Genomic DNA, 21,910 nt, shown 5'->3' on the forward strand with positions numbered 1-21,910 from the left:
AACCCTTCCTATTTATATACCCATCCAGATGCCATTTAAATGTTGTAATTGTACCAGCCTCCACCACTTCCTATGGCAGCTCATCCCATACACGTACCACCCTCTATGTGAAAAAGTTTCCCTTTAGGTCCCTTTTATATCTTACCCCTCTCACCCTAAACCTATGCCCTCTAGTTCTGGATTCCCCTACACAGGGGTAAAAAACCTTGTCTATTTATTCTATCCATATCCCTCATGATTTTATAAACTTCTATAAGGTCACTTTTCAGCCTCTGATGCTCAAGGAAAACAGCCAGAGCCTATTCAGCCTCTCCCTATCGCTCAAATCCTCCAACCTTGGCAACATCCTTGTAAGTCTTTTCTGAACCCTTTCAGGGTTCACGACACCCTCCCAATAGCAGGGAGACCTGAATTGCACACAATATGCCAAAAGTGGCCCAACCGATATCCTGTACAGCCGCAACAAGGCCTCCAAGCTCCTAGACTCAATACTCTAACCAATAAAGAAAAGCATACCAAGCGCCTTCTTCACGATCCTATCCACCTGTGACTTCACTTTCAAGGAACTATGAACATGTGCTCCAAGGTCACTTTGTTCAGCAACACTCCCCAAGACTTTACCATTAAGTGTATAAGTCCTGCCCCGATTTGCCTTTCCAAAATGCAGCACCTCACATTTATCTAAATTAAACTCCACCTGCCATTTCTTGGCCCATTGGCCCATCTGATCAAGATCTCGTTGTACTCTGAGGTAACCTTCTTTGCTGTACACAACACCTCCAATTTTGGTATCATCTGCAAACTTACTAATTAGACCTCCTATGTTCACATCCAAATCACTTATGTTTCTTCTTTCTCTTCTCTCCATAAGGTATAGGGGCAGAATTATGCCATTCAGCCCATCAAGTCTGCTCCCCCATTCAATCATTGCTGATATGTTTCTCAACCTCATTCTCCAGCCTTCTTCCCATAACCCTTGGCCCCCTCACCAATCAAGAATCTATTTACGTCCATCTTCAGTACACTCAATGACTTGGCTTCCATAGCCCTCTGAGGCAATGAGTTCCACAGATTAACCACCCTCTGCTTGAAGAAGTTCCTCCTTATATCATTTCTAAAGGATTGTTGTTTCAGAGGCCATGCTCTTGTGTCCTAGTCTCTCCTACTAGTGAAAACATCTTCTCCACATCCACTCTATCCAGGTCTCTCTATAATCTGTGAGGTTCAATTAGATCCTTCCTCATCTTTCTAAACACCACTGAGTACAGACCCATAGTCGTCAACCCCTCCCCAAATGACAAGCCGTTCACCTTCTTGTAAACCTACTGTGGACCCCCTTTGGCGCTAACACATCCTTCCTTAAGTTTGGGTCCCTCTGGCCCAAAAGTACTCACAATATTCCAAATGGCACATTACCTGTGCCTTATGCAGCTTCAACAGTACATTTCTGTTCTTGTATTCTAGCCCTCTCAAAATGAATGCTAAAATTACATTTGCCTTCCTAACTGCCAACTGAACCTGCATGTTAAGATAAACCAGGACTCCCAAATCCCTTTATGCTTCAGATTTCTGAAGCATTTCCATATTTAGAAAATGGGCTATAACTGTATTCTTTCTACAGTGTATAACCTCATACTTGCCCACACTGTATTCCATCTGCCACTTTGTTGTCCACTCTACTAGCCTGCCCAATTCCTTCTGCAGCTTCCCTGATTTCTCAACATTACCTAGCCCTCCAACTGTCTTTTAGCAATAATGCCCTCAGTTCCTTCATCCAGATCATTAATGTATAAATGAAAAGTTGTGATGCCAATACAGATCCCTGTGTAACTTCAGAAAATGGTCCCTTTATTCCTACTCTCAGCCTTCTGCCAGTCAGCCAATTTTCTATCCATGCAACACCTTGCCCTTAACACCATGGATTCTTGTCTTATTTCGCTTTCAGCTGTGCAGCCTTTTGGAAAGAGCTTTCTCACGTCTTCCTTTGCTTCCATTCTATCTCTCTCTTCTTCTTCTGCCTCCGCCTTTACTCTCTCATTCATTCCTCCCTCTCTTCTTGTTCTCTCATCCTCTTCTCTCTCTGTTTCATCCCTCTAATTTCCACTTTGTTCCCTCTTGTTATTGACTCTTCTCTTCATCTTTCCACACTCTCTTCCTCTTCATCTCCCACTCTCTGTTCTGACTGACTTTGTTTTTTCACTGTCTCTCCTCTCATCGTCTCTTCTTCTATTCCCTGTCACTTCTCTCTTTTCTCTCTCTCTCTTCTATCACATCTTTCTCTCTTCTTTACTCTTAATCTTCTCTCTCATCTATCACTTCTCTTTCTCCTATTCTTCTGTTTCTCCATCTTTCACTTTTATCGCTTCTCTTTTCTCACATTTCTCTTTCTTCTTCGGATTCTTCTCTCTATCTCTTTACTTGCTCTTTCTAGGTCTGCACCTTCTTCTCTGTTCGCTTCCATCTCTCTGCTCTTTGTTTCATCTCCAACTGTCTCCTTTTTCATTGCTCACTCTCACTGTTCCTTCTGGCTTCTCTCTTGTTTCTTCCTCTTATTTCCTCTCTCCTTTTTCAATCTGTTCTCTCTTTTTTTCTTCTGTTTCTTGCTTTCTCTGTTTGTTCTCTCACATCTCTCTTCTCATTATCTGTTATCTCCCTATTTCTTCTCACTCTACTGTTTCTCCTCTTCTTTTTTTTACTGGTCCTTTTTCTCATTGTTCTCTCTCATATTATTCTCCTTCTCCCTTTCTATTTTCTCCTCTCTTTCACCTCTTCTCCTCCCTCCATCTCTCTGCCTCTACAAGCGCTCTCCTCATCTTTCTCTTTTCTCATTTGTCTTTCGTCTCTTCTTCACTCATTTCTTTCCTTCTCCCACTCTCCATCTTTTCTCATTCCCTTGCTTTCTCTCTCTCTTCCAATTCTTCTCTCACTTCACTCTTTCTCTGCTATCTTTCTTCTCTATAGAATCTTAGAATTATACAGGACAGAAGGGGCCTACTTTAGTCCCACTCTTCTGCACGAGGCTGATAGCCCTGAATATTATGATACTTCAGGTGTTCATCCAAGTATTTTTTTAAAGATTGTAAGGTTTCCCATCTCATTTACCCTCCCAGGCAGTGAGCTTATCTCCCTTGCCTCTCCTCCCATCAATCTCTGGGTGAAAAGGATTTTGTTCTTTGGTGGTCTTTCGTCTCTCTCCTTCTTCCTCTGTGTTCTCCCTCCTTCTTCTTCTCTCCTCCCTCCCTTACTTCTTTCTCCATTTCTGCTCTATGTCTCTTCCCTCTCCTTTCTTCTCTCCCACTATTTATTCCTCTCTCCTGCATTTCACTCTGTTTTCTCATTTTATTAATGTTCTTCATTGTATTTTGTCTCTTTACTTTCTTCTTGTCGCCCTGTTTCAATTCTCTTCTCACTTATCTTAACTCTTGCTCTTATCTCCTTTGTTATTTCCTCTCTCCTTTTTCTGTGTGCCTTTCTCTCCTCCATCTCTCGCCTTCTTGCCCTCCTTCTCTTCTTCTCCCCTCTCTCTTCTAACTCTTAATCCAGTCCTTTCTTTCTTCTCCTTCTCTCTTTTTCCATACTCCTGTATAACCCAGCTCTCTTTATTCCTTACCCTCCATTGCCACTTACTGTCTTTCCGAGCTCACCTCTCACTCCAGCTCCCCCTCTACCTTTCTTTTCCTCCCTCTCTCAATTGTCCCTTTATCTATACTCCTTCCGTCCCTACCTTATTCTCCCTCATTCACTCAACCCCTCCCTTGTTCCCCCTCTCTCCTCCTTCTTGCCACTCACCTTCCTCCCCTTACTCCTGACCCTTCCTTTCCGGCCAGCTCACCTTTGTCCTCTGGTCCTTCTCCCTCTTTTTTTCCAGTCTCCCCATTCCCTCTTTCATTTTGCCATTGACCCCCGACCCCACATCTGTCTCTCTGTTCCTCTGTCCCCCTTTCCCTGTCCGCCCCTTGCCTCCCCTCTCTACCCCAATCCTCTCTCTCTCTCTTCATGGTTCCTCCCCACTCCTTTCCTCCTCATCTTATCTTCTCCCCGCCCCCACTGACCGCTGTTACCGCCCTGTTTGTCTTCTCCCCCCTCTCTCGCCTTTTCTCTCTTCCCATTCTCTGCTTTCCACTGTCTTCCATCTCTCTCTCTCTCCTCCCTTTCTCCCCCAAACTCCTTCTGAATCGTCCCCATTCTCATCCGCCGATTCCATCCTTGCTCTTCCCTCCCTGCCCCCTTCGCCTCTCAGCTCCCTCACTGCATCTTGTTCCCCCTCCCCCTTCGCAAGAGGCTCTGTCTCCAAGGTAACGGTGACGCGAGGGCCCCGGGCCCCGCCGCTCGCCCATTGGTTGATGATCGCGGTTGGGGTGAGCGGCAATGGCGGCCGGACGGAGGTGAGGCGGTTATGGGCCAGGGCAGTGCCCGTACTAGAATTCAGAATAAACCTGACTCTGTGATACCCGAGAGAGAGCATGGGAAAGATTATTATTAACATGGCCAACAAGAAAGGTAGGTGCTGGCTGCTGAGCTTTGTATGGTGACAGCGAGTGGTGCTGAGTCAGGCTTTAATCTGAAACCGGGAGATTATGGAGAAAACTGAGGCTGTACTTTATTCCATCAGTGTAAATGGACACGAGACAGAAACATCTGCCCTCAACACAGCATTCAACATTCATCTTAAATGTTTCAGTTTTCTTCTCGAATTACATTCATGAAATTCTGCTTTGGATTTTGGCTTGTAACTGGTTTAGTGACAGAGAATCGCTGTTCCTTCCTCCCTACTTTTCCCTTTTCGCTTACACATCTTTAATGTCTGGTAAATTTAACTAATCTACAGTGGATTTTTACAACCCAAACATTGATGCGATTTAAAAGTTGAAGGACCTCGACGTTCGGTGAACTCCTCGTATTTTAAAATTATTTTAACATATGCCACCTTTTCAAAATATAAGAATTCTGGTATTTGTTATCAAAATATTTAATTGAATTTAATTTAATCAAACTTTATTTTAATTTATTGGTTTGTCACTGCATACTTAGAACTGTTAGCATGGCATTGTAACATATAGCATATTTTCGGAGTCGATAAGATGTGTGTATGTGGTTGATTGGATAAATGTATTCTTAAACAAAATCAGAACGAAAATCATTTGCTTCCAAGTGTTTTTTTAACTGACACAAAGTAAACCTTCAAATTTTAAACTTTCTTTTTCGATTTAAACCACTGAAATGATGCTCTTGCATTATGAGAATGTGATGATGATGTCACAATGCCTGTGTTACTTACACTTATGGAAGTATCAGCAATGACCAATAATACCTCTATTACCATCACATCATACAGAACATTGCAATCTGTGTCTTATTTGTAAAGATCCAGCTGTGACATTACTGTGCACTAATGCACCGTGTACTCTCCAAACTGGAGTAGGCTTCACTTATACTGTTATCTAAAATCTGCAGCTTGTGTCAACCAACCAGGTTCTGAAAGTTTCATGTCGGCAGTCCTAGAAAAAATTATTCTTGATAAATGACCCTAAACATCTATTGATACATATACTTTAATCAATAGAGTACAAATAGAGTAATATTTTTGAGGATAATTCCCGTAATGTGATGTATTAATTTATTAGGTTGTAAATACACAATGTTGATTCCATAATGGAAGTTACTACAATGGTAGCACCACATTTAAAAAAAAAACTGTGTTTGAAAAAGTTACCAATCGCATGTTTACTGAAAAGTTCAACTGGAACTTTAGTGTGTATGTTGTTTTCTGAACAGGTTAGGGCAGGCAGGGACAAAGCAAAGATCAAGGTAGGACTGATCAATTAAACTGCATTTATTTCAATGCAAAAGGCTGAACAGGAAAGGCAGATAGATTCAGGGCATGGTTAGGAACATGGGATTGGCAGTTTAAGGTTACAAGATACAAATGCGACAGAAGGGGAGGGGGAATGATGTTTTTGATAAGGAATAGCATTACAGTTGTATTTAGATTAGATTAGATTACTTACAGTGTGGAAACAGGCCCTTCGGCCCAACAAGTCCGCACTGACCCACCAAAGTGCAACACACCCATACCCCTACGTTTACCCCTTACCTAACACTACGGGCAATTTAGCATGGCCAATTCACCTGACCCACACATCTTTGGACTGTGGGAGGAAACCGGAGCACATGGAGGAAACCCACGCAGACACGGGGAGAACGTGCAAACTCCACACAGTCAGTCGCCTGAGTCGGGAATTGAACCCGGGTCTCATGCGCTGTGAGGCAGCAGTGCTAACCACTGTGCCACCGTGCCGCCCAGGGAAGATATTCCTGGAAATACATCCAGGGAAGTAATTTGGGTGGAACTGAGAAATAAGAAAGGGATAATCACCTTATTGGGATTGTATTATAGACCCCCTAACAGTCAGCTGGATATTGAGAAACAAATTTGTAAGGAGATTTCAATTATCTGTAAGAATAATACGGTGGTTATGGTGGGGCATTTTAACTTTCCAAACAGAAACTGGGACTGCCATACTGTTAAGGGTTTAAATAGGGAGGAATTTGTTAAGTTGTACAAGAAAAATTTCTGATTCAGTATATGGATGTACCTACTAGAGAAGGTGCAAAACTTTATCTACTCTTGGGAATAAGGTGACAGAATAAGGTGACAGAAGTGTCAGTGGGGGAGCACTTTGGGGCCAGCGACCATAATTCTGTTAGTTTTAAAATAGTGATGGAAAAGGATAGACCAGATCTAAAAGTTGAAATTCTAAATTGCACAAAGGCTAATTTTGATGATATTGGGCAAGAACTTTTGAAAGCTGATTGGGCGCAGATGTTCACAGGTAAAGGGACGGCTCGAAAATGGGAAGCCTTCAGAAGTGAGATAACGAGAGTTCAGAGACAGTGTATTCCTGTGAGGGTGAAAGGAAAGGCTGGTAGGTATAGGGAATACTGGATGATGAGAGAAATTGAGGCCTTACGTTAAGACAAAGAAGGAAGCATATGTCAGGTATAGACAGGATAGACTGAGTGAATCCTTAGAGTATAAATGCAGTAGGAGTATACTTAAGAGGGAAATTAGGAAGGCAAAAATGAGACATGAGATAACTTTGGCAAATAGGGGTAAGGAGAATCCAAAGGGCTTTTACAAATACATTAAGGACAAAAGGGTAACTAGGGAGAGAATAGGGCCCCTCAAAGATCAGCAAAGCGGCTTTGTGTGAAGCCGCAGGAGATGGGAGAGACACTAAACAAGTATTTTGCATCAGTGTTTACTGTGGAGAAGGACATGGAAGACCCTAATAGTCAGAGGGAAATTGAGAAACAAGAGGGGAATTGAGAAACAAACTTGTAAGGAGATCTCCACTATCTGTAAGAATAATAGAGTGATTATGGTAGGGGATTTTAACCTTCCAAACATAGCCTGGGACTGCCATAGTGTTAAGGGTTTAGAATGGAGAGGAATTTTTCAAGTGCGTACAAGACAATTTTCTGATTCAGTATGTGAATGTATCTACTAGAGAAGGTGCAAAACCTGACCTACTCTTTGGAAATAAGGCAGGGCAGGTGACTGAGGTGTCGGTGGGGGAGCACTTTGGGGCCAGCGACCATAATTCTATTAGTTTTAAAATAGTGATGGAGGAGGATAGACCAGATCTAAAAGTTGAAGTTCTAAATTGGAGAAAGGCCAATTTTGACAATATTAGGCAAGAATTTTTGAAAGCTGATTGGGTGCAGATGTTCGCAGGTAAAGAGATGGCTGGAAAATGTGAAGCCTTCAGAAATGAGTTAACGAGAATCCAGAAAAAGTATATTCCTGTCAGGGTGAAAGGAAAGGCTGGTAGGTATAGGGAATGCTGGATGACTAAAGAAGTTGAGGGTTTGGTTAAGAAAAAGAAGGAAGCTTACGTAAGGTATCAACTGGATAGAATCAAGTGAATCCTTAGAAGAGTATAAAGGAGATAGGAGTATACTTAAGAGGGAAAACAGGAGGGCAAAAAGGGGACTTGAGATAGCTCTGTCAAATAGAATTAAAGAGAATCCAAAGGGTTTTCATAAACACATTAAGGACAAAAGGGTAACTAGGGAGAGAATAGGGCCCCTCAAAGATCAGCAAGGCAACCTTTATGTAGAGCCGCAGAAAATGGGGGAGATACTAAATGAGTATTTTGATTCAGTATTTACTGTGGAAAGGATATGGAAGATATAGACTATAGGGAAATAGATGATGACATCTTGCAAAATGTCCAACTTACAGAGGAGGGAGTGCTGGATGTCTTGAAAAGGGGAAAGGTGGATAAATCCCCAGGACCTGATCAGGTGTAACCTGTGGGAAGCTAGAGAACATTTTAAGAAAGGTGGTAAGGACAAGCCAGGGAACTATAGACCAGTGAGCCTGACCTCAGTGGTGGGCAAGTTGTTGGAGGGAATCCTGAGGGACAGGATGTACATGTATTTGGAAAGGCAAGGACTGATTAGGGATAGTCAACATGGCTTTGTGTGTGCGAAATCTTGTCTCTCAAACTTGATTGAGTATTTTGAGGAAGTAACAAAGAGTATTGATGAGGGCAGAGCAGTAGATGTGATCTATATGGACTTCAGTAAGGCGTTTGACAATGTTCCCCATGGGAGACTGATTAGCAAGATTAGATCTCACGGAATGCAGGGAGAACTAGCCATTTGGATACAGAACTGGCTCAAAGGTAGAAGACAGAGGGTGGTGGTGGAGGGTTGTTTTTCAGACTGGAGGCCTGTGACCAGTGGAGTGCCACAAAGATCGGTGCTGGGTCCTCTACCTTTTGTCATTTACATAAATGATTTGGATGCGAGCATAAGAGGTACAGTTAGAAAGTTTGCAGATGACACCAAAATTGGAGGTGTAGTGGACAGTGAAGAGGGTTACCTCAGGATCTTGACCAGTTGGGCCATTGGGCTGAGAAGTGGCAGGTGGAGTTTAATTCAGATAAATGTGAGGTGCTGCATTTTGGGAGAGCAAATCTTAGCAGGACTTATATACTTAATAGTCAGGTCCTAGGGAGTGTTGCTGAACAAGGAGACCTTGGAGTGCAGATTCATAGCTCCTTGAAAATGGAGTCGCAGGTAGTTAGGATAGTGAAGAAGGCGTTTGGTATGCTTTCTTTTATTGGTCAGACTATTGAGTACAGGAGTTGGGAGGTCACGTTGCGGCTGTACAGGATGTTGGTTAGGCCACTGTTGGAATATTGCGTGCAATTCTGGTCTCTTTCCTATCAGCAAGATGTTGTGAAACTTGACAGGGTTCAGAAAAGATTTACAAGGATGTTGCCAGGGTTGGAGAATTTGAGCTATAGGGAGAGGCTGAACAGGCTGGGGCTGTTTTTCCTGGAATGTTGAAGGCTGATGGGTGACCTTACGGAGGTTTACAAAATTATGAGGGGCATGGATAGGGTAAATAGGCAAAGTCTTATTCCTGGGGTCAGGGAGTTCAGAACTAGAGGGCATAGGTTTAGGGTGAGAATGGAAAGATATAAAAGACACCTAAGGGGGAACTTTTTCACGCAGAGGGTGGTACGTGTATTGAATGAGCTGCCAGAGGAAGTGGTGGAGGCTAGTACAATTGCAATATTTAAGAGGCATTTGGATGGGTATGTGAATAGGAAGGATTTGGAGGAATATGGGCCGGGTGCTGCCAGGTGGGACTAGATTGGGTTGGGATATCTGGTCGGCATGGACGGGTTGGACCAAAGAGTCTGTTTCCATGCTGTACATCTCTATGACTCTATGACTGTCTATAGAATGTGGGGAAATAGATGGTGACATTTTGAAAAATGTCCATATTACAGAGGATGAAGTGCTGGATGTCTTGAAACGCATAAAGGTGGATAAATCCCCAGGACCTGATCAGATGTACCCTAGAACTCTGGGAAGCTAGAAACGTCATTGCTGGGCACATTGTGGAGATATTTGTATTATCGATAGTCACAGGTGCGGAGCTGGAAGACTGGAGATTGGCTAATGTGGTACCACTATTTAAGAAAGTTGGTAAGGACAAGCCAGGAAACTACAGACGTCAGTGGTGGGCAAGTTGTTTGAGGGAATCCTGAGGGACAGGATATACATGTATTTGGAAAGGCAAAGACTAATTCGGGATAGTCAACATGGCTTTATGCATGGGAAATCATGTTTTTTGAAGAAGTAGCAATGAGGATTGATGAGGGCAGAGTAGTTGACATGATGTATATGGACTTCAAAAAGGCATTTGACAAGGTTCCCCATGGGAGACTGATTAGCAAAGTTAGATCTCATGGCATACAGGGAGAACTAGTCATTTGGATACAGAACTGGCTCAAAGGTAGAAGACAGAGGGTTTTGGTGGAGGGTTGTTTTTCAGACTGGATGTCTGTGACCAGTGGAGTGCCACAAGGATCAGTGCTGGGTCCACTACTTTTTGTCGTTCGTATAAATGATTTGGATGTGAGCATAGGATGTATAGTTAGTAAATTTGCAGATGACACCAAAATTGGAGGTGTAGTGGACAGTGAAGAAGGTTACCTCTGATTACAATGGGATCTTGATCAGTTGGGCCAATGGACTGAGGAGTGGCAAATGGAGTTTAATTTAGATAAATGCGAGGTGTTGCATTTTAGGAAAGCAAATCTGAGCAGGACATATACACTTAATGGTAAGGTCCGAGGGACTTTTGCTGGACAGAGAGACTGCAGTTTCATAGCTCATTGAAAGTAGAATCCAGGTAGATAGAATAGTGGAGAAGGCATTTGATATGCTTTCCTTTATTAGTCGGAGTATTGAGTACAGGACTTGGGTTGTTAAGGTACATATTCGAGATGGCTCAGGGAATCCCTAATGCATTCTGACTGTAAGCCTCTCTTGATTCGTCCCGGAGGTCATAGTCTGTGGTCATCTGGAATATAAAACTCTTACACCGATCCATTGAGACTAAGAATAGATGTCCTTAATTCTTCTGAACAAATGCTCCCCCCCACCTCCCCCACCATGGTCAAACGCTTTCCAGCATCTCCTTTGCCAATGTGCAAGGCTACCAGCTTTCTCATTCCCTCCATTTACCATTTCCTGATAACAATACAGCATTTACAAGTATAATTAGTCCATTCAGTCCATTTGTATTTTCAGCCAGTCGAGCGCCTCTTCCGGCAAGTCATTGTCCGGTGGAGCAGAGTTGGAAAGATACCTGATTTGGCATAAAAGTTCACACATGGAGGTACAGGAGTGAACGCAGGTCGATTAAAAAGATTCTTCTTTAGTGTGGGTGGAAAGCAATGCATGGTCCATTTCAAGCATAAGCAGACAACAATGTACATTCCTCAGATGAGACCAAGGATTATCAGTGCATCCCACATGAACTATCCACACAGTGACCACAGTGAAACCATCCACATCAGTCGGATGATGGTGGGGCAGGTATCTTCCCTGTGTCTTGACCCGTTTTATTGATGACCTCTGTGTCCTATACAATGTCTTTAGAGAAGTCGTCTATGTAGGTGCAACATTGTGGGCCAGTGACAGAACAAGGAGGAAATCTAGCACTAATCGATTGTGAAGTGTCATCATCCGGGTCTGCTGTAGTTCTTTGTCCAATAGTTTCAACATGTGGGCAGTTGAGTTGGTAAGTTTTTCAATGTCATATGCAAGGTCACCTATCTGATCTAGGGTCATCTCAACACCCTGGCCAGGAATAAGGCCTCCCATGAACCTAGACCACCAGTTTGTTGATGGAAGAAGTCATGTTTTGTTTTTCCTCTAATTTTTGTTCCATAGCAATTCACATATTGGTGGGCTTTCCATTCATTATCTAACTTATAATGTCCATACCAGTCTTTGGGTAAATATAGGTAGGCCTTGTTTTCGCATAGCCAGTGAAAGTTAAACAGAGTTCCGAGGATGCACTTCTGCGAGTGAATGATGAGTCCACGCAGAGCGAGGGCTGAATCTTGTAACAGTGGGTGTTATCAAAAGTTCACTCATCCAAATGTATTAGTGGATGGAGAGCAGGAGTACGACCAGTGTCTTGTATAATATTTTTATGGAGCACTTGCTTCACTTGCCCCATGTCATGGATATCGGAAGTTCTTTCAATGCACCATTCTAACAGTGGACCAATGTTAATGTTGAATCCTTTAGGTTTGTTAGTGCACTTTACACAGCGACATGCTTTTTCTACCAAATGGATTTTGTCATCGCAGGTGAGGGGTTGCATAAGTGGGTGAGTCTTATTCATACGTTGTACAACAGAATGATGGAAGAGTGAGCAGACGACACATAGATCGGAGTGTTTAGCTTGAATTAAGAAACCATTGGCAACAGAAGGTGATTAGGGGTGCATAATATTTTTGGCCTTTCTTCACCTTTCCAGCTTGTCTTACTAATTACAGTAGCTCTGATAGCAGAAGCTGTATAAAGGTATTTATGCCAGTAGGCGTAGGTCAGATAGGAGAAGGTTCTGTTGAGAAGATATAGGTTGACCGTCTCCGAGCAATAGATGCCTTAATGCTCTTGATTTCGGCTCTGTGTTCAATATTGCAATTGGAATGGTTCCTTTTGGGAGGGGAACAGACAGACATTTCAAAATGACAGTTTTTGGATGATGGAGTGGATGAAATTATGGAATCATGCCATCTCATGACAACTGGCACTGATGTGTTGTAAGGGTGACAGTAATGTCGAAAGTGATGTTCGGATGTGCAATGTGAATAGCTTAAATGAGTTTCAGCTGGGCAGCTGCATTCATAGCTTCCAGCAGTATTGGTATAAGTTTCATGGAGCTGACAAATTCAATCTTCAGGGGCAGCAGTGGGGAAAATAATACATTATTCGTCATCAGAGCATCACAAAGCACCATTGCCAGTGTAGCTGTGATTACATTGGCATTATACAACTAAATTGTTGGATTTGTTTCTGTAAGTGGCATTGGTGTGACAAGTGGGACACATTAGTGTTCTCATGGTCTCAAGGGTAGTATTCAGAATCATAGAGGTAGCAAAATAGCTAGTGGTTGGCAGAGTGAGTGTTGTTAATTTCTGCTGTTTTGTGGTCATCAGGGTTGTCTTGTCATGAGTGGTAGTAACGACGTCAGTGATGGTGGTGGGTGATGATATAGTCATCGTGTAAGGGGAAGAGTCATTGATGGGCATCTAATGGTCTCATTGTTTCGGCATGTGGTATCCTCCAAAGTATCGTTTAGATTGATAAAATTAATTCCTGTGACATTGTTCATACCAACAAATGTACATACCACCTTAGTTGCTTCTCCATTTGATTCGTTAGCATTGACACAAATTCCGTTCGTACAGTCACATTGGAGGTTTAGCCAGTTCAGAGATGTTACAGATGGGAAGAGTGCATCTGGGAGCATGTACTTGGGTTTTCATCAGATGATTGCACTTGTACTAATATGAGGATTGTGAGGGTGATACAAGTTTGCAATATCCTTTGTAGACCCATGTTGAAAGTCCTTCTATTTTTATTGCAATTTCAGTTTCAGAAGAACTTGATAAAGACCTTTCCAGCAAGGGTCCATTTTTTCCCTATTAAAGTCTTTCGATAGTACGTAGTTACCAGGGTTGATGTCTTTAAACGTTGGAGCTCTTTCTTCTTTCTTCCCTGGTACCCAAAAGGCTTCTTTGAACTATTGATGAAAAGACTGCAATACTTTGGTTAGCTTAATCAGGTGTCTGTGGATTTTTTCTGCCATTAGATGCACCTAAACAAGATGATGGGCCATCAGTGGTGCAGGCCAGGGAGTCCTTAGGGGCTTTCCATATACTAGTTCAGCCACCGAGAATCCTGTTTTCTTCTGTGTCATGGTTCTCAAATTAAAAAAGGGCAGTTGGGAGTACTAGCAGTTAATTAAGGCCCATTGCCTCTACCAACTCTTATCTGGCCTTTAAAAGTACGATTTACTCTTCCTACAATTTCTGCTCCATGGGATGTTTGGGACAGTGAAATCTCTGATTCATATTCAGACTCTGAGATTCGCACAGAAGTGGGGGCCATTATTGGAAGATACCATTACTAGTATTCCAAATCTGAGTATGATTTCCCTTAGAATTTTACAGGTAGTTTTTGCTGTGCAGTCAGTACAGGGATAAGCTTCAATCCATCTACTAAATACATCAGTTATCACTATGCAATACTTATAGCAATAGCATCTAGGTAATTCTATAAAATCTAACTGGATAGTATCAAAAGGTGCACTTGGCAAGGGAGTTGCATCTGGTGGATACTTTACTCCTTTCCCAGGATTATGTTTTTGACAAATTAGGCAAGTTGCTGCTTGTTTTGCTTTTTCTTGTTAGTGGGGATTCCACCAAGTTTGGAGAATTCTGTCCATTATTCCCTCCTTACCTATATGCGTACGCGTATGAACATAGAATATGCAAAAGTAAATCTGACAGACATGTCTGTTCCACCAGCGTAACGTAAAGTCCAGTACAACTAATTACATGACAACCATGTTCATCCATCCTTGTTTTTCCTCATCAGAGGCGTCCCCTGATGGGTCCATATTTGCGCTAGGTCAGGCATGGTTGGGGTATCAGAAGAGGAAAAAGGAGGATCTACCTTTGGTTTCCTGTTTGTCATTTGAGTGATCATATCTCTTTGTTCAAAAGCTGTCTTCTTAGCAGCTGCGTTAGCAGCATAGTTGCCTTTAGTGACATCAGAAGCATTAGAGGAGTGAGCAGAACATTTGATAATTACCAATTGAGAGGGAGGTTGATCAGCACAGGAGGTTAGCAACGCAGGTAGCATTGAGGATAGGGGTTCCTGACTAGGTAAGAAAGCCACGCTGTTGCCAGAGTTGACCAAAATCATGGGCGTAGTGAGAGTCAGTGCAAATATTAGCTGACTTCTCTTCAGCAAGTATGCAGGCATGGATAAGAGCAAGCAGTTCAGCTTGTTGGGCAGAACAAGGTGGATTGATGGAATAGGATTCTATCATTTGAAACAAAGTGACAATCGCATATCCTGACATGCATTTACGTAAAAATTAGAGGAACCATCTAAATCTTGTAGGCCTTCAGCATTGTCTGAGATTTGAAAGTCAATGTCATTTACAAGCTTAGTGGGAAGCGATGAAACAGTGGCTCCCATGTTGACCATGAATTCAGTATCACGACCATTAATGTTAAGGGTTAGCATAGGCTTATCCTCAGGGCTAGCGGTAACCATGGGAAGATTTAAGGGAGGATGATGATCTACATCAGGGAGTCAGGTTCGGAAAGGGTTCTGTGCACTAAGAGGGACGAACTGCTGGCGTCCTGGGGAGGGGTATCAGAAGATTGCTGGCTTCTTCCATTCTGGTGATCAACAGGGGACTGCCTTGGGGAAGAGCAGTTCTTGGACCAATGTCCTGGTTGATTACAGTTGTTTGGGGGCTGTAGGGGGTGGGAGAGGCGGACAGGAATACTAAGAGCATTTATAGGGAGGATTTATAGGGAATGAGGGGCATCATGGATTATTGAGGAGGACCCCAAGGTCCATAAGGATGTTGTTGATTTCCAGTACCAGCCCTATTGTTTTGCCATACTGGAAGACAGGCAGAAGTGAGGACTGCAGATGCTGGAAATCAGAGTCTAGGTTAGCGTGATGCTGGAAAAGCGCAGCAGGTCAGGCAGCATCCGAGGAGCAGGAAAATCAACGCCTCAGGCAAAAGCCCTTCATTCCTGATGAAAGGCTTTTGCCCGAAATGTTGATTCTCCTGCTCCTTGGATGTTTCCTGACCTGCTGTGCTTTTCCAGCATCACTCTAATCTAGATACTGAATGACAGTATGAGGGTTCCATTCAATAACCTAGCTGGCCTTGTAGACAGGAAGGTCTAGTTGGAGTTCTGATTTTAGGTCTAGCCCCTGCAGTTTGGACAAATTCAGTCTTGACCTTAGCTGTAGAAGCCTTACTGTCAAGATCCTTTAGTTCATGGTGGCTCAGTGGTTAGCACTGCGGCCTCACAGCACCAGGGGCCCAGCCTCGGGCGACCGTCTGTGTGGAGTTTGCACATTCTCCCGTGTCTGCGTGGGTTTCCTCTGAGTGCTCCGGTTTCCTTCCACAATCCAAAGATGTGCAGGTAAGGTGGATTGGCCATGCTAAATTGCCCATAGTGTTAGGTGCATGAGTCAGGGGAAATGTAGAGATGTAAGGGAATGGATCTGGGTGGCTTACTCTTTGGAGGATCGGTGTGGACTTGTTGGGCTGAAGGGCCTGTTTCCACACTGTAGGGATTCTAAGTTCCCGGAAGTAACGTACTTCTCGGCTGAATTGTTCAAACTTGGCATCTTGACAGTGCATATTATGGATTTTAATAGCTTTCTGTACCTAGTGAGGAAGGATGGTCATACGTAAGGCATTAAATTGGGGTGATTGTCCTTGTGGGTACTGATTTTCACCAGAGTAAGCACCAAAGCAGTCTTTAAAGCAGACAAGGAAATCCTCAGCTCCTTCGCTTGAGCGAGGTTTAAGCGTGATTTTACTCACGTCGATTGCATGGCACACAGCTTGTCGGAGGCAGGTAATAATCCAGTCTGACCTATTAGATTCACCTGGATGCAGAAGCGCGAGTTGGGTATGATTATTACATTGTAAAGTTTCTAAGAGCTTAGTCCATTTTTCTGGGGAAAGAGCATATTCCAGGAGCAAGTCTTGGGAGGCTGCATTGCAAATGGCCTTAGTCCTATTAATATAATTAACAAATCCTTCGGGATTTTTTCCATAGTCTGGAGCCTTATTGATGATGCTAGAGAGTTCATGAGGCTTCCAAGATTGATAAAGTTTAACAAATGGATTTTGTCCCTGATTCTAGGCAAGTTAATTAGGGATTCTTCTATTTGGGACATTTCCCCTTAGCCATTTCATATCAGGGTGAGTGCGAGGACTAACATTAAGGTCCTAAACTTTCATTGTAATTCATCAATGTCTTCAGGACTCCTTTGTGGTGGGGCAGTGGCACTCAAAGGTGCTTTCTCCGGGTTCCCTTATGCCTTAATCTTAGTTGATTCCTAGTGCAGGTGGCAATGGTGTCTTGATCATTCTCATTATGCTAGACAGGAGAGGCAAATGAGGAGGAAAGGGTATGGGTCTTGGCACGTTCGTCCTCAGAATAGAAAGAGGGGAGGTTCAGGTGCTTTCGTTTTGTAGCGTTTGTTCGCTTTGGTTGGACTACGGGTGGGTTTCGAGGAAGTTGAAACTGGGGAACTGGAAGAGGTCAGTTAACAGAGAGGGAGCATAATAAAAGATCTTCTCTGAATCCGAGTCAAATTCCTCACTTGCAGGAGAATCATTGTCTTCTAATAATGGGTCTTTGGGATAGCTGGAGTAGAAGGAATTGTCCTTGTTGTCTCTCTGGTCCTGTGTGGCTACAGCTGCTGCCTGATTTTTATTTACTGGTTTCCCTTTTCTTTGGGGCCCCTGAAATTTCAGATTAGGTTGTGGTTCTCTGCCTTCTTTACGTTTTGCTATTTTATTTCTTGGGCCAACTCCAATTCTGTTTCTAAATCATGTGCTTCACATTTGCGTTTTAGGTCTATCCAATCTAATTCAAATCCTTTCTCAGTTAATGATACCCCTTTTAATACATGATTTGGAGATGCCGGTGTTGGACTGGGGTGTATAAAGTTAAAAATCACACAACACCAGGTTATAGTCCAGCAGCTTCCAATTAAACCTGTTGGACTATAACCTGATGTTGTGTGATTTTTAACCTTTTAATACAGTTTGTCTCCATGATATCTGCATGAATTTTTCCCATTTTCCTTTAGCTATATTTTTCCACATATATTGTTTCTTTCTTTTTACTCCCACAACCTTTTTTCCATATCTCTTGTTCAACTTTCAGAAGTAGATTTGGTTCATGTGTGCCTCCCTGAGGCCAGTCCTTATTCTGTCGGGCAGCTGCACCTGATATTCCCTTTAATTGTTTCACATAATTAGGATACATATTCACTATCTCTGTTAAGGGACATTTGCCCTCTGTCTTATCTAGGGTCGCATCCATATTTATCCTATTTATTGTATACCTTCACAAAATTCTTACTGTTGTGTCTTACCTTCGCGAGGTCTCTACTTTTAGTGTGTATTTAAATGGTCTAATTTAGGGTTCTGTCAGAGTGCGTGAAAGTGAAATGGGGGAAGCAGCACACAAAAATGCAGACAGAGAGCAACCGAGGTATAACCTTACCTTGTGGGTCCATTGGTCTCAAGCCCGATCTTTAGATGGAGCTCCTCTTTTCCAGTATCCCTTACACATATCCCTTATTGGAATCCTGCTCACAGCACGAAATTGTTAAAGTACCTATTCGAGATGGCTCAGAGAATCCCTAACGGACTCTACCTGTAAGCCTCTCTTGGTTCATCCCAGTGATCGTACTCTGTGATAGTCTGGAATATAAAACTCTTACTGATAGTTTAGTTTAAATTGTTACCTTTAAATGTTATACCACAACATAGATACCTATAAGCCAAGCTTGAACTAAGGTTCTAAAACCATTAGCAGAGTAGCGGTGCTAGCTCTTACCACTAAGAGCTCTCTCAGGCTACTCCCTTTATTGCTGCAAACCAGCTGTCTTTATTCAGAAATTGGTGTTAAAATGATAAAAACAACACATGTCCTTAATCAGAAAAGCAACAATAAAATGATAAAAGTTTGCAGAGGAAGAGAAACTCATTGACAGGTCTGAGTACGCTTGACTAATTAAGCTACATGCACATCGAAGTGGGAACCTTGATGAAGTCAGGCCGAATGACCAATTTCTTTGGCTACACAGCCTTCCCTTTTAACAGTACATCATAACAAGGAACTAGTCTAAGCTATATGGAAAAGGTCATTAGGTAACCTTGCTCAGCTAAGATGTCCAACATGATTGTCCTACAAATGGCTTTTTCTTTTAAAGTCATCTTAGATTTCCAGAATGCAAATTAAATTAACATTCCGGATCTTGAGCTCCAGGGAGCAAAACACTGATCATATACCCACCCCAGATCCCTTTTAAATGTTGCAATTGTACCAGCCTCCACCACTTCCTCTGGCAGCTCATTTCATACACATACCATCCTCTGCATGAAAATGTTGCCTTTAGGTCTCTTTTATATCTTTTCCCTCTCACCCTAAGCCTATCCCAACCCAATCTAGTCCCACCTGCCAGTACCTGGCCCATATCCCTCCAAACCCATCCTATTCATATACCCATCCAAATGCCTCTTAAATGTTGTAATTGTACCAGCCTCCACCACTTCCTCTGTGTGAAAAAGTTGCCCTATAGGTCTCTTTTATATCTTCCCCCTTTCACCATAAGCCTATGACCTCTAGTTCTGGACTCCCCCACCCCCAGGAAAAGATTTTGTCAATTCACTCTATCCATGCCTCTCATGATTTTATAAACCTCACTCCTCAGCCTCTGACACTCCAGGGAAAACAGCTCCAGCCTATTCAAACTCTCCCTGTAGCTCAAATCATCCAATGCTGGCAACATCCTTATAAATCCTTTCTGAACCCTTTCAAGTTTCACAACATCTTTCCAATAGGAAGGAGACCAGAATTGCACGCAATATTCCAAAAGTGGCCTAACCAGTGTCTTGTCCAGCTGCAACATGACCTCCCAACTCCTGTACTCAATACTCTGACCAATAAAAGAAAGCATACCAAACCTCTTCACTATCCTATCTACCTGCAACTCCACTTTCAAGGAGCTGTGAACTTGTACTCTGAGATCCCTTTGTTCAGCAACATTCCCTAGCACCTTACCATTAAGTGCATAAGTCCTGCCCTGAATTGCCTTTCCAAAGTGCACCACCTCATAGTTAACTAAATTAAATTTCTTCTGCCACTCCTTGGCCCATCTTTACAAGATACCATTGTACTCTGAGGTAGCCTTCTTTGTTGTCCACTACAACACTAATTTTGTTGACATCTCCAAACTTATTAGCTATACCTCCTATTGTTCACATCTAAATCATTTATATAGATGATGAAAAGCAATGGACCCAGCACTACTACTAGTCACAGGCATCCAGTCTGAAAAGCAACACTCCATCACCACCTTCTACCTTCGAACCTGTTCAGTATGCAAATGTCTAGTTCTCCCTGCATTCAAACATTGCCTTTCTGACATGCATTTCTATCCACAATTTATTTTTTGCCCCACACCGTAATTACTGCTCAGATGCCTATACATAACTCCCATCAGGGTCTTTTTTCCTTCACAGTTTCACAATTCTACCTGCACAGATTCTATAGCTTCCAACCGATGTTGCTTCATGCTATTGAATTCATGTCATTTATTACCAACAAGGCAATGCTGCCCCTTTTGCCCATCTGCCCGTCCTTTCGATAGGATGTGTATCCTTGAATATTTAGTTCCCAGTCCTGATCCTATGGCAGCCACATCTGTGATGGCCACAACATCATACTCTTCAATTTCAATTTGTGCTACAAGCTCATTTATCTTGTTTTGTATGCTGCGCATATTTAAGTACAACACCTTCAATTCTCTGTAGAATGCTCCCCTTCTTAGAGTTGTCCCATTATCTACTCTGTCTGAAATTAGACTCCTGACCTTTGTTATACTTTCTGTCCTATTGTTCCGGAACCTTCACTAACCTCTTCTGAACAGCCCCCAAACACAAATCTTGTGACCACCCTCTTTCACATTGGTATGATTGACACAATTGTATTTGTGTTTGTGTTGCATTCTTGTAGGTTCCACTAGATTCCCAGCAGTTACTGTAAGGAATGTGGCAGAAACTTCTTTCACAATGGTGATTTATAGCATCATTGTGAGATTGACTTTGTGAACAGTGATTATAACTGTCATTGAATATTCTATTAGATTCAGTTTTTAAAAATACTATGTCAGAACAATATTTCTCACAGTGCTAAGATGTTCAGAAGGCTCACAAGGAACATCACTTTGATTTAGCAAATCATGTTGTGATTAAATTTAGACTATATAACTTGGAGTTATTTCATTTAATCATGATGGATTTAAATTACATGACACTTTCCAAGAGTAAAAATTTGCAAGAAATGAATTTTGTACAACCAGTTATCACTGTTGGAATGCCATTTTATCTACACAATGTTACTTCTATAATCGAATTAGTTAATCACAGAAATATGAGATTTAATTTGATTTGTATCTATAGTGCAAAAAGGGCATTTAGGAGAGGGGGACATTATTTTTGATTTTAACACCTAACAATTTGGGCGGCACGGTGGCACAGTGGTTAGCACTGCTGCCTCACAGCGCCAGGGACCTGGGTTCGATTCCCGCCTCAGGCGACTGACTGTGTGGAGTTTGCACGTTCTCCCCGTGTCTGCGTGGGTTTCCTCCGGGTGCTCCGGTTTCCTCCCACAGTCCAAAGATGTGCGGGTCAGGTGAATTGGCCATGCTAAATTGCCCGTAGTGTTAGGTTAGGGGTATGGGTGGGTTGCGCTTCGGCGGGTCGGTGTGGACTTGTTGGGCCGAAGGGCCTGTTTCCACACTGTAAGTAATCTAAAAAAAAACCATGATTCCTTCTAAAAGTGGTGTAGAGAATATGCTTGGATAGCAGTTGCCACTGACTTTCACAGAAAGCTGCTGTCAAAGATCTAGCAATTTTAGTGACATGAATTTCACCTTTTCCAAAGTTAATTTGAGTCTGATGCTCAGTCAAGAGGACCTCTAAGCATTCAAAAATGGTGAAACACAGACAGCAAACCAGGAAGTATAATGCACTGATTATCCTTCACTTTTTTAAAATAATTGTTTGAGAGAAGGAAGAATTGGGACATAGAGGCATAGATGAAATATCACTGCCTTTTATACTATATCTCTTTCTGGGTCTGCAGATTGTTAAGGTGCAAAGATGGCCTTTAGTAGGGTGATGTGCTCTTCCTGTTGGTTATGGGAGAGTAGAGAGAGTTTCCATGATCGT

General features: G+C 42.6%; 1 protein-coding gene across 1 annotated transcript in view; it reads left to right on the top strand.

Moving 5' to 3' along the window:
* Window positions 1–4,368: 4,368 nt before the first annotated feature.
* Window positions 4,369–21,910, top strand: part of LOC132818207 (spermatogenesis-associated protein 7 homolog) — a 78,708-nt gene continuing 61,166 nt past the window's right edge. Inside the window, exon 1 of the mRNA XM_060828986.1 lies at window positions 4,369–4,500. Coding sequence (XP_060684969.1) covers window positions 4,464–4,500 — 37 coding nt within the window. The 5' untranslated portion in view covers window positions 4,369–4,463. The remainder of the gene's footprint in view (window positions 4,501–21,910) is intronic.

Source organism: Hemiscyllium ocellatum, chromosome 8 (genome assembly GCF_020745735.1).
Source record: "Hemiscyllium ocellatum isolate sHemOce1 chromosome 8, sHemOce1.pat.X.cur, whole genome shotgun sequence".
In the NCBI taxonomy this organism is placed as follows: Eukaryota; Metazoa; Chordata; class Chondrichthyes; order Orectolobiformes; family Hemiscylliidae; genus Hemiscyllium; species Hemiscyllium ocellatum.